A 13,900-nucleotide genomic window follows, 5' to 3' on the forward strand; every position below is an offset into this window, starting at 1 on the left:
GAGGGAAGAAACCATCAAAGGCCTTGTCAGCATAGACAAGACCTCGCTCCCTGGAAGGCTGAAACTCTGGTGCCTGCAGTTTGGATTGCTTCCCCGCCTGATGTGGCCTCTAACGGTCTACGAGATCCCCATGACCAAAGTCGAGAAGCTGGAGAGGACAGTCAGTTCATACATCAAGAAGTGGCTTGGCCTCCCGCGTTGCCTCAGCAACATCGGCTTGTATGGACACGGGCCCTGGAATTGCCTGTCTCTAGCCTCATAGAGGAGTTTAAATGCACCAAAGTGAGGCTGAACATGACCCTGACCGAGTCTCAAGATGAAGTGATCCGAGCGGCTGCTCCCAGACTGGCAACTGGGAGGAAATGGATCCCATCTGAGGCCGTACAGCAAGCAAAATCTGCTCTCAGGCATGGAGACATTGTAGGACAGGTGCAGCATGGAAGAGGTGGGTTTGGACTTGGGACAAGTCGACCCACATGGCACAAGGCAACATCAACCCAGAGGAGAAAGCTGGTGGTGGCTCAGGTTCGGCAACAAGAGGAGGCAGACAGATGCGCAAAGGCAGTCTCACAGTCCAAACAGGGCCAATGGACTAACTGGGAAAACCTGGAGCATCGTAAGCTCACATGGAAGGATCTTTGGGAGATGGAAGGAAGCCAAATCAGCTTCATCATCAGAGCCACCTATGATGTTCTCCCCACGCCCAAGAACCTAAACCAGTGGTTTGGAGAAGATCCTTCTTGTGTGCTTTGCCAAACCCCCGCAACACTGAGGCACATCCTCGCCGGCTGCAAAACCAGTTTGTCCCAAGGGCGCTACACCTGGAGACACAACCAGGTCCTAAGACAACTGGCAATCACCCTGGAAGGAAGGAGAACTACCAACAATGCCCTCCCTCCCCCAATGCCTAGACACTCAAACACCACTTCTTTTGTAAGAGCAGGACAGCTCCCAGCAAAGCCATCTGCAAGAGTGGAGGCAACCCTCCTGGACACTGCCCGGGATTGGAGAATGCAGGTTGACTTGGACCAGAAACTAATCTTTCCGCCTGAGATAATTACAACTAACCTCAGGCCGGACCTGGTCTTGTGGTCAACCTCCCAGAAGTCTGTATTCATTGTGGAACTAACTGTACCATGGGAGGCTGCAGTTGGTGAAGCATATGAACGCAAACGACTGAAGTACTCCGACATAGCAGCCGAGGCAGAACAACGCGGCTGGCGTGCCCAGGTGCTTCCGGTGGAGGTTGGTTCTAGAGGATTTGTTGCCATGTCCACAACCAAGCTTCTTAACACTTTGATTGCCCAAGGTTAAATTCATGATATACCATCCCTTGCCAGCTCTATTTAACATGGAGAAGTTCCCCTTCTTTGCAGGGCTATAACTTTTTAAATTCTATTGCTAGATTTCCATTATTAGGGCCCATTCAATGTCCTATATGTATTGTTCATGGTGTAGCAACGTTAAACTTTTTCATTCACATATTCATACTAAAATATGGTCTAAAGTATAAGTATGTTTTCATCTCTTTCTGCAGCTTTCTCCAGAACGTGATTTATAGCCCCAAATGCATTATATTGATGATCAAATACAGTTTGGTAGGAATCTGTGCAAGATCAAAAATTTCAACTGGACGTACTTCTAGAATTTACTACACGTCATCTGATGTTGACCGGATGGGCGAGGGGGCGTTTATAATTCCGTGGGCAACGTTATACCATTCATCTAATGTGGGTCATATGTTCATCATAGCAGTTTATATCGAACACGGTAATACTACATGCTAAAACTCACCCCAGTCTCCTCGGGCCGTTGGGCGATCAGCGTGGAGTAGACAGTTTTCGATTATGGGATGTTGAAATGCCCGATCTATTTCCAGGTTGTATAATAGTATATACGTCCAAATCATGTTGTTTTTTCGAGTTATTTCCACCGATCGATGTTCACTGTGTGAAGACAGAGTCTCTCTAACATTAGCGAGTGCCCGGACCCCATATGGAGTGAGTCCTGCCGGTTCAAAGGTTGATATCCGGTTTCGATTATCCGGTTTCGATCTGCCGATCGGCCACCAGATGGCGCTCTTGAACCGCTAGAGGGTTGAGAGGAGATCAGCACTGTGTGTCAAGGCTCTGGAATGGAAATATGATTTCGATCACAGATTTTTGAAATATTACAATAGCACAATTACACAAAAATCCAAAACAAAATCAAAGACGACCTTGATAGGTGGGCAAAACTTAAAAACTCAGTACAGGCACGGATATCAATAGTTAAGATGGATGTACTACCTAGAATCAACTTCTTCAGTTCAATGCTACCGTTACCCCCTCCAGAGGGTTACTGGAAAAGATTACACTCCTCCACATACAAATTTATTTGGAATAACAAACCACCACGTATAAAAAGATCCACCGCACAGAGAAATAAAGCAGACGGTGGATTGGCATTTCCAGATTTTTTCCACTATTTTAAGGCGTACACATTAAGACCATTGACAACATGGTTTGACCCCCAAGCATTAGTATCCTGGAGAAAATTAGAAGAAAACATAGTAGCCCCACATAGACTGAAGGACATAGCATACACTAAACTACCAATCAAGCATTGTGAACGGAAATTTGGCCCCATAATTACCCATGCGATCCGGATATGGCGTGAAACACAAAAATAATATCCTAACCCACAAAAATGGCACAATCATACTCCCTTATTCAATAACAATGCACTCTTAATTGAAAAACGACCTATAAGATTCCCTATATGGGAAGAGCAAGGCATACACTCATTAGGGGATGTTTTTAACAAACAGGGTTTTTGTAGTTATGGAGAAATATGCAAAAAATGTAATCTCACCATGTCCACATGGCTTTTTTACATACAGTTACGGCTATGTTTGAAGTCTCACGGTGTTCCATTAGACATACCAATTGAACACCACAGATACCACAAATTCTTCTATGAAAGAGAGACATCGAGAGGTTTTGTTTCAGATTTTTATCATCAATTACTAACGTCCTCGTATGAAACCCTCCAACTAGACTCTGTCTGGAGGAGGGATATACCAGACCTGGAAAGTGACTTTGATTGGCAAGGAGCCTGGGCAAATGTCCGACTTACATCAAGGAACCCGGACCATCAACAAATCAATCTTAACTATATTCACAGGACATACTTGACTCCTATAAGACTGAACAGAATGGGTCTTAAACAAGACTCCAAATGCTCCCAATGTACAAACGGGGACGAAGGGACATGTATGCACATGTATTGGGACTGCCTACCAGTTAAGACATTCTGGAAAGATGTGACCCAACAATTATCAAAACTCGTATCTTGGAATATACCTGTACACCCCTCTGTATTACTATTGAATGATGTTTTTGAGTTTGCAGTAAATCCACAGCTAAAGAGATTGGTTTTATCGGGTATCACAGTAGCTAAAAAGCTGATCGCATCACGCTGGTTTCAACCGGAAAAGATTTGCCGGAAAGTTTGGTTTCTTACATATCTCGGTGTGATTTATCAAGAAATATCTACAGCAAGAATTCTGGGTCTCAATGAATCCAAAATGTCAATGTGGTTAGAAGTGGTGGAGAGAATAAAAGCTAGCTTATAATGGTAGTGTCTGGTTAGGAGCGAGGGATAATGGAGGTACTATCCAAAGAGGGGTCCGGGAGGGGGGGGTTCGAGCTGGAGCATATGTGTGTAGGTTTTTAGATAACAGGTATTAGGGGTATATCCTGTATAAGACATTGATATAAATGGTAATTTCGTTGGATATACACTGTATATTAATGCTTGTGTATCTTATCGTGTGTTGTCATGTTTGTTTATATGTGTGTTTAAAAAAAAAAAAAAAATGCAAAAAAAAAAAAAAAAAAGATTTTTGAAATATTGATATCAAAGACGAGTTACGGCGTCCTCGGCAACTTGAGCATGGCGGGGAATGACGAGTTCCGGCGTTTTCGGCAGTTAAAGTGTTAAGGGGATGGGAGTGCGAGGACAGGCATTCCGACAAGCTGTCAAAACACTGTCAGAGGCTGCCGAACGAAGCAGCAGATGACTATGGATTAAGAGAAAGGACCCCAATTGGGCTGCAAAATGACCATCGAGGGGTAAAAGCAGAGGGGGGCACACCTGGGACGCCAGGTGTTGCCGTTGAGCCCTTCGGAGGTGTCGTGGGCCTGTCAACGAAACACCAATGAAGGAGGGTGCCCACCTGAAGACCCCAGTGAAGCTTTTACCACTACCCCATTCAAAAAAGTGCTGATTATCTAAGGGATTGTAATATCTAGTCCTATAAGCTCAACTATATATATATATATATATATATATATATATATATATATATATATATATATATATATATATATATATATATATATATATATATATATATATATATATATATATATATATATATATATATATATATATATATAGCACACTTCATACACAGAGGCAATTCAAAGTGCTTTATATAAGGAATAAAATAGATAAAAAGATATTAGAGGAATAAAATCAAAATAGCATACACACACAACCCCCACACATACGGAAACATTGCTCGGCGGTGTCTGTCCATCTCTATCTTTTAAAAAATTTATTTAAAGTTTGTCGACCAGGGTTGATGATATGTCCCATCTCCTCCGTTTTGACGGACAGAAATGTTTTGTTACTGAGGGATACTGTGCTGTACATCACCATCAGTTAGCAAAGCTGTTATCTCTGGAACTACACAATTACGTTAGGTGCCACTGTATCAGGTGCCGGACTGACGGATACAGATGAACAAATGGAGAAAAAGAAAACGCCACACACTGATAAAGAGCTCCCCTGAAAGGTGCTTATGTTCAATCCATATACAGTAGCTCAATCGGGACAAGACAACGAGTACGGTGCACCTGCGTACCATAGCCCAGGCAGACAGGTGAGCTGCCAGGCAGGTGATAATTGCACATTGACATGGATAGATAACAGACGGACAATGAATGATCCCTTTGGTACCCGAGCAGCCAAAGCACTGAGGTAGACTGTGAAAGTCATTATAGACAAATACATAGAAAACCCTGAGTGATGTTAGGAGGAAGATGGACACAAATGAAAACGAATCATAATCAATACAGTATGTCCACAGGATGGGGGGCTGACTGTGAATCTCAATACACAGAGAAAGATATGGATAGACACTCACCCATTCTCTCTCTCTCTCTTATGCATACAGTACATTATACATAATACACACCCTCGCACAACACAGATACAAAGACATAAACACACACACACACACATCAGGGAAACCAGCTTTACTTACATCGTCACCTTTATCACCTGTCAGCGATCGCCCAGCATCACCCTGAAAAACATCAACAAACATGACAGTGTTGTGTCTCCATGTCTCTGTATGCTTGTCTCCATGTTTCTGTATGCTTGTCTCCATGTCTCTGTATGCTTGTCTCCATGTTTCTGTATGCTTGTCTCCATGTCTCTGTATGCTTGTCTCCATGTCTCTGTATGCTTGTCTCCATGTTTCTGTATGCTTGTGTCCATGTTTCTGTATGCTTGTGTCCATGTCTCTGTATGCTTGTCTCCATGTTTCTGTATGCTTGTGTGTATCCGTCCACGTTTCTGTATGCTTGGGTGTGTGTGTCCATGTTTCTGTATTCTTGGGTGTGTGTGTCCATGTTTCTGTATGCTTGTGTGTGCATGTGTGTGTGTATCCATGTTTCTGTATGATTGTGTGTGTGTGTGTCTCCATGTCTCCGTATGATTGTGTGTGCATGTGTGTCTGTGTCCATGTTTTTGTCTGCTAACAACTACAGTAGCAAGATTCTTTAAGCCAAGGCTGTGTGGAGGAGATAATGCTTCTGGACGATACCTTTAAACCTCTGGAATATTTTAATCTTCTGTATGTAATCTAATTGTTGGATTCAAATAAAATGTGTGTGTGTGGCGCGGCTGCCCCCTCATAGACCATGAATCCATTAATGGGTCTTAGTATTTATGTATGAATTGTATCTTTACAGGGACAGTGCGCATTAATCAACATCACTGTAAACGTGCAATGTTAGCCAAACTGCTCATTTTCAACTAGTCCCTGGGCCATTGGACCAAGACTTTGTTAGTTGCATTTGATCTTTTTTTCCATGTTGAATGAAAGAATACAAGCACATTCTCTGGTAAGCAATAGATTTAAACGTTCTGTTTTAGTGAATGTGGGAAAACTCAACAGATTTATCAATTAACAACATTATTAGACAACAGAGAATTCCTTCAGACGAGGACAGCAGGAACATGTGTGTGGGGCTGGTTCCTGACATGGAGGGTCCTCAGTGAGGTGTGTATGTGTTCCTGGCTGTACAGTACATGTACAGCATGGGATGAGAGGAGACGGGGTGCACTCACTGGTGGTCCTCTGAAGCCTTTGGGTCCCTCTCGGCCCTAAATAGAAAAAACGCACACGCACGCACGCACACACACACACACACACACACACACACACACACACACACACACACACACACACACACACACACACACACACACACACACACACACACACACACACACACACACACACACACACACACACACACACACACACACACACACACACACACACACACACACACACACACACACACACACACAGAAGGTTCCCGGTTCAATTCCAGCTCCTCTCTACAGCTTGTTGAAGTGTCCTTGAGCAAGACACTTAACCCCTAACTGCTCCCGATGAGCAGGTTGCAAGATTGCCTCTGCTGTCGGTGAATGGGTGAATGTGAGGCATAAGTTGTAAAGCGCTTTGGATATAAGCGCTATATATAAATGCAGACGATTTACCAAAACGGAATTCATAAAGATGAACAGAGTACTCAAAAAATATTATTAGAATTTGAATATATGCTGTAACATAACAATATGCTACAATGTAATGTGCTATATACAGTATAACAAAAGAAGATTAGAGGTATAACTTCTCACCTGCTGTCCAATGGAACCAGGAAACCCAACTCTGCCCTTCTGCCCAATCCGTCCTGGCAACCCCTGGGAGTGGTTCGGGAAGTGGTTCAGTGTGTGTCACCAGTAGAAAGTCACAGAATAGAGACTGGAAGGATAGCAGCACTTTTCTATAAAAAGCCAGATGCTTCCCCCATAGGCAGCACAGTTGAATTTAGCAGCGAGGACTCAACTGCAAGCAGAGGTTCAAATCAGTGGTCCTCATTCTCGAACATGTTCGTAAGTACCTTTGTAAATATCTTGGTAAAAATGTACAGAAATCCTCCTCAGGATTCCTGAACGCGTGAAACGGTCTCCGTAAGTGGCCAAAATCTTCGCAGGTGGGTTTCCATGAATGAAAAACATCACTCATTCTTAAACTGCAAAGCGCATTCTTGTACACCTGAATTTGCATACAGACACACCCGCCAGCTCCATATAAGGCGAAGGAGGCGTGTGAAAAACAGCAGAGGGTCTGCATTGCATCTGCACCATGCTGATCAATTCAACAGGTAGCGCGGAAGCGATTTACGACTGATCTCAAAATGAGATTAGATTCAAATGTATTGTCATTATACAGCACAAGTACAATACAAGTCAAGTCAAGTCAAGTCAAGTCAAGAGTTTTAATTGTCACGGCATACAGGTATACAATGAAATGCGGCTGGTCTTGCCCGCGACGATGTGCAATACAGTGGTACAACATATAATAGAATCCAATAAAATACAGTGGTACAACATATTAATAGAATCCAATAAAACAGTGCAATAAACAGGTACATGGTGTGCCATCTCGGTATCTGTACATTAGTATTTACAGAGCATATAGGACATGCTAGGTAGCTTTAGTAGTGCAATACACTGTTCCTGATGCTATACTACTTTAAGTGGCCTTTCCTCTGGCCATAAGTGTGCGTGTGTGCGGCATGAGTGTTAAAGTGGCTGCTAGTGTGTGAGCGTGCTCAGCGTGCGTGTCGTGTATGTGCTTGTGTGTGGATAGTTCAGTTTCTGTGTCTCTCAATGTTCATTGTTCAAGGCTCTGATGGCCTGGGGGAAGAAGCTTAGCCTAAGCCTCTCCGTCCTAGTAGCTGGAGTTCGCAGGCGTCTGCCTGACCTCAGCAGCTGGAACAGGCTGTTATTGGGGTGGTGGGGGTCTTTCATTATCCTGCAGGCTCTGGATTTGCACCTCTTGTTGTATAGAGCCTGCAGGGGAGGTAGCGCAATACCCGTGGTACGCTCGGCAGAGCGCACCACTCTCTGTAGGGCCTTCTTGTCCTGTGCCGTGCTGTTCCCATACCAGGCAGTGATGTTTCCGGTCAAGATGCTCTCTACAGCTCCTGAGTAGAAGGACTGGAGTATCTTCCCCGATACTCTGAACTTCCTTAACTGTCTCAGGTGGTAGAGGCGCTGCTTCGCTTTCTTTACTACTGTGTCTATGTGTGTTGACCATGTCAGGTCCTCTGAGATGTGGACCCCCAGGTACTTGAAGCTGCTCACCCTGTCCACGGTAGCCCCGTTAATCGTCAGTGGTGTGTGTGTCTCCTGCTGTCCTCTCCTATAATCCACGATCAGCTCCTTGGTTTTACCAATGTTCAGGAGCAGGCTGTTGTCCTGGCACCAACGTTCCAGTACCTCAACCTCCTCTCGGTAGGCCTTCTCGTTGTTGTCCGAGATCAGCCCCACCACCACTGTGTCGTCGGCGAACTTCACAATGGAGTTGGAGCTGAACTTGGCCGCACAGTCGTTTGTGTAGAGTGAGTACAGCAGGGGGCTTAGAACACAGCCCTGGGGGGACCCGATGCTCAGGGTGATGGTGTTGGAGGTCTGACCCCCCACCCTGACCGCCTGGGGTCTTTCACTCAGAAAGTCCAGTACCCAGGCGCTCAGGATGGATCTGGTTGGATACAACATCCAACCAGAGTGCAAATGTAACAGTAAAGTGCAATAGTAACTGGGTATAAAATATATAAATACTACTGAGTAATTGTGCGTTTTCTTTGGGCCAGGGTGGCCACATGAGCTTGTTAGCGAACCTCTCCAAGCTGTCCAGCATCAGGCACACGTGGCACCGCTGGTGGACGGTGGGTAGCGGTGTACTTGTGGTGTATGATGACAATACATTTGAATCTAATCAAATTGGCAGCCCTGTGTCCACCAGCGCTGCCACGCTGTATTCTCTGACATATTACTGAAGTGATGTGTTTAGTTCTTGAGAAAAATGTTATCTAATAATAGTGACAACATCAAGTAAATCAAATTCATGTTTAATAAAGGCTTTATTCATCCTACATCCGTGCAATTAATCGCTGTCGGACTTGGACAGCAGTCTGTTGTCCGGGCAAGATGAGCAGTGGAATGTTGGACGGGGGGCAGCGCTGTGGACGGGGGGCAGCCTTGTGCCACACGTGCCCATGCCTGTGGCAACACTGTCCAGGCGATGCTGGACAGCCAGGAGAGGGTCGCGAACAGCCAGTAGAGGACCACGGTGGTGATGCAAATGCTTGTTGGAATCTTTCTTCACTGGCTCTTACAATGTATCCAATAAGCAATGTAAAAAGAAAATACAAATAAAACCAACAATAAATAATCGTAAACAAGATGGTATATGGAATATTAATAGCCTAGGCCACTATAGCTACATCCACGCGATTGGGTTCTGTTCTTATTTATTTATTTTCGGACATGGTTCATTGAGTCATGACTATACACTATACAGTATATGTAAAACGTAATTGTTAATGATACAAATATTGTCATATTTATTATCATTATAATTACTTAATTCCACGGATGTCTGTAGGATGGCCCCAAGGACTTCTCCCACAGACAGATGTTGAAAACACGGGCGGACACAGGTCTGTCCTATTTACGTCCGATTTACGGTTCGTAAATCCTACATAAATCCTACAACTAATTTACAATATGAAGCCGTTCGAGAATGCCGAATTACGTAAATCGAGTTATGAAGGAATTACTTGGTAACTTTCATGTATGTCCGTTCGAGAATGAGGACCAGTGTTCTGTTTTAATAGTTGTATTGTTATTTTTATTGATCTAGCTATATTGTGTTGCTTTAATGGGAGTGAAAAACCTACAGTTATGCCAGGTACACCAAGACTCCCAGGTTCCCCCTGTTTAATGATACAATTGAGAACTTAATTAATAATTTATTATGCATTACAGACAAATATTTATTAAATACTAATAATACTAATAATAATAATAATAATAATAATAATAATAATAATAATAATAATAATAATAATAATAATAATAATAATAATAATAACAACAACAACAACAACAACAACAATAATAATAATAATAATAATAATAATAATAATAATAATAATAATAATAATAATAACAACAACAATAATAATAATAATAATAATAATAATAATAATAATAATAATAATAATAATAATAATAATAATAATAATAATAATAATAATAATAATAATAATGATGATGATAATAATAATAATAATAATAATAATAATAATAATAATAATAATAATAATAATAATAATAATAATAATAATAATAATAATAATAATAATAATAATAATAATAACACTAACAATAATTATAATATATAGTGAACATAGTGCTTACAAAACAAAAAATAAATCAATACAACAATAAATCAAAGGAAAACACAGCTATTTAGATACATACTATCTATATAAATAGCAAATATATAAATGCTATGCAAATTATGACATTTAGTGGGTGTGTTGAAAACCAAGCCATTCTTTTTGAGGCACCTCTGCCAAATAGGGACAAAATACTTACAGGAAGGCCTGGCAAGACTGCACCATACAGAGGCTCTCCTTTCATTCCTTTAAGTCCATCTGACCCCTGAGCAGAGGGCAAATACACACAACACACAATCAGAGACAAACAGAGAACGTAATTTATGTTTACAGCTCCTTCTTCCATAAATACTTACTTACTTACCACAGGTAATAGTAAAAAATGTTGACCTCTTCCAGGTAGGCCCTCTCGTCGTTTGCAGAGATCAGGCCCACCACTACTGTGTCGTCAGAAAATTTGATGATTGTGTTGTTACTCCGCTGAGCCACACAGTCATGTGTGTACAGGGAGTAGAGGAGGGGACTCAGAACACAGCCCTGGGGGGCCCCTATGTTGAGGGTGATGGGTAGGTAGGTAGATATATAGATAGGTAGGTAGGTAGGTAGGTAGATATATATTATTTTAGACTATAAATACTGATCAATAGACCTCTCAGGAGAGTAGCTACTCACCAATGTTCCAGGGAACCCGTCGAAGCCAGGCCTACCAGGCAGTCCTGACTTTCCCCTTGTCCCATTGCAGCCATCCAGTCCTGACCAGCCAGGCTCGCCCCCTACTCCATGGTGGCCCTAAATGGTATAGTAATAGTGGTTACAACACAATTATTCCATTATAGAAGCCCTGACATGAGACAATTTCATGTTTACTTTATGACATGGTGGAGTTCTTCAATGGTGATTGAAAAAAATATTAAATAGATTAATCACGTTCAGACTTTATCGATGCATCTGGATTGTTTTAAAACCTTGATGGAGCATTAACCGCAAGTTAATTACATTGTATATATCCATGCACACGTATGTCCACTAGAGGGCATACCAATCACATTTTATACAGGTTACAGCACCATCAACAGAGCATAGGGGGACCTCACTTATCTCACACATATAAAAGAACAAATGTACTATTTACCAAATGCTGTAGCATGGAAAAGGTATATTAATAGTACAGAATTGTTGGATTTTCCTTCATTATTTTGTCCAAACAGTGCAATTGAACAATATTTAACTTGTGTTTCTACATCTTTTACATTATTTTGATCTTATTTGCCTTTGTACGCATGGTGTGGTGCTGTTGACGACGCGATTAAAAGTTTTCTCTTATCTCTGAATCAATAATGATATAAATCTCATGACGTGGTTTACTTACCGGAGAACCATCAATCCCAACAAAACCTGGATTACCAGTCATGCCCTGAAACACAAAATAACATGTTCACCATTAATGCAATCATCAAAGGTTTATAATGGAGATCAGGTATTCATTAGGCTGCACAGGAGTCGACACAGTAACCCAGCACACCATACACAGACATACAGGACTTCACATTCAATGTAAGGGAAGTAGCATACATTCATTAGTTGGTCGACTATACAACAGATGTAATATTCTGCAAATATGGGAAATAATAATCCAGCAGCAGTTAGGCCGCCAATGATTAAAAGCCCATCCCTGAGTGTAAGAAAAGACAATACATAGAATAGACACAACAGAGCTCACAGTACGACGCCTGCCTTCCTCTGCAGCACTTTCATGGAATTATGCAGTATCTCTCTCTCTCTCTCTCTCTCTCGCTCTATCTCTCACACACACACACACACGCACGCACGCACGCACGCCGCACACACACACACACACACACACACACACACACACACACACACACACACACACACACACACACACACACACACACACACACACACACACACACACACACACACACACACACACACACACACACACACACACACACACACACACACACACACACACACACACACACACACACACACACACACACACACACACACACACACACACACACACACACACACACACACACACACACACACACACACACACACACACACACACACACACACACACACACACACACACACACACACACACACACACACACCTACCCTGTCCCCTTTCAGCCCCTCTGGACCCAGTGATCCATCCACGCCGCTCCGTCCCTTCTCTCCCAGAGGCCCTTCTCGGCCCCTTGCACCCATCGGCCCTTGAGGACCCTGGATTCCGTGTTTCCCTACAGCCCCCTATGAGGAAGGAAGAAAGGAAGGAAGGAATACTTTGCCTTGTCTCCACTAGCCAGGGATTAGCCGTGCTGTGGTCTGTCTGGCACACAGTGAGCGTCTCCATTGTCTTTAGAACCTGGCCAAACCATGGCTGGACCTCAGCTGCGACAGCCACTTTTCACAACCTGGTCAGACCTGGCCAAAGCTGGCTGGTGCTACTGTTGTATGATCACGGTTTAGCTTATGTACCACAGTTGGTGGTTGAAAGGTTGCCTAGCAACCGAAAAATTTACAAGAAACGCGAGACACAAACCCAACCGTACCATACCATGCTAGACATGGCCCTAGCCAGGCTGAACATAGCTAATGGAGACATGGCATTAGTGGCATAATTTGGGATGACGCCTCATTGGAACACTCACTCACTCACTCACTCACTCACTCACTCACTCACTCACTCACTCACTCACTCACTCACTCACTCACTCACTCACTCACTCACTCACTCACTCACACTCACTCACACTCACTCACTCACTCACTCACTCACTCACTCACTCACTCACTCACTCACTCACTCACTCACTCACTCACTCACTCACTCACTCACTCACTCACTCACTCACTCGATCAATCAGTTTAGATAATATCATACAATATACAATATCAAAGTGAAAAGGTCAGTGAGATAACACTATGACAATCAAAAGAGCTGAGAGTTCCTACCCGTGCACCTTTGGCAGGGAGACATTTGCAAACGGAGCAGTCTCTACCTTCGCACGGACCCTGCACCTCCCCCTGGAAAACACACCAAGAGACCAATTGGGTGAGGATACAATGAAAGACTGACCAATGAATGACATAGTATGGACAGTATGTAGGACAACCATGTTTGACATGTGAAGCAACAATAATTATATGCACTGTTTCCCCCCCATACATTTCACTCATTCTATTTTGTGTGTTTGAATATGTATAGATACCGCCGGTATGTGTGTGTGCATGTGCACATGATGTGTCTGTATGTGTGTGTGTGTGTG

The 13,900-nt window shown here is 42.8% G+C and overlaps 1 protein-coding gene across 1 annotated transcript in view; it reads right to left on the minus strand.

Moving 5' to 3' along the window:
* The window catches only part of LOC311239349 (uncharacterized protein), a gene marked incomplete at both ends in the record, with an annotated part of 88,177 nt that extends 75,338 nt beyond the window's left edge, over window positions 1–12,839 (minus strand). The window contains 5 exons of the mRNA XM_084327655.1: window positions 5,315–5,356; window positions 10,798–10,863; window positions 11,271–11,387; window positions 11,968–12,012; window positions 12,747–12,839. Coding sequence (XP_084183781.1) covers window positions 5,315–5,356; window positions 10,798–10,863; window positions 11,271–11,387; window positions 11,968–12,012; window positions 12,747–12,839 — 363 coding nt within the window. The remainder of the gene's footprint in view (window positions 1–5,314; window positions 5,357–10,797; window positions 10,864–11,270; window positions 11,388–11,967; window positions 12,013–12,746) is intronic.
* Between the last annotated feature and the right edge of the window lie 1,061 nt (window positions 12,840–13,900).

This window comes from Notolepis coatsorum (assembly GCF_963971535.1).
Source record: "Notolepis coatsorum genome assembly, chromosome: 13".
Classification (NCBI taxonomy): domain Eukaryota; kingdom Metazoa; phylum Chordata; class Actinopteri; order Aulopiformes; family Paralepididae; genus Notolepis; species Notolepis coatsorum.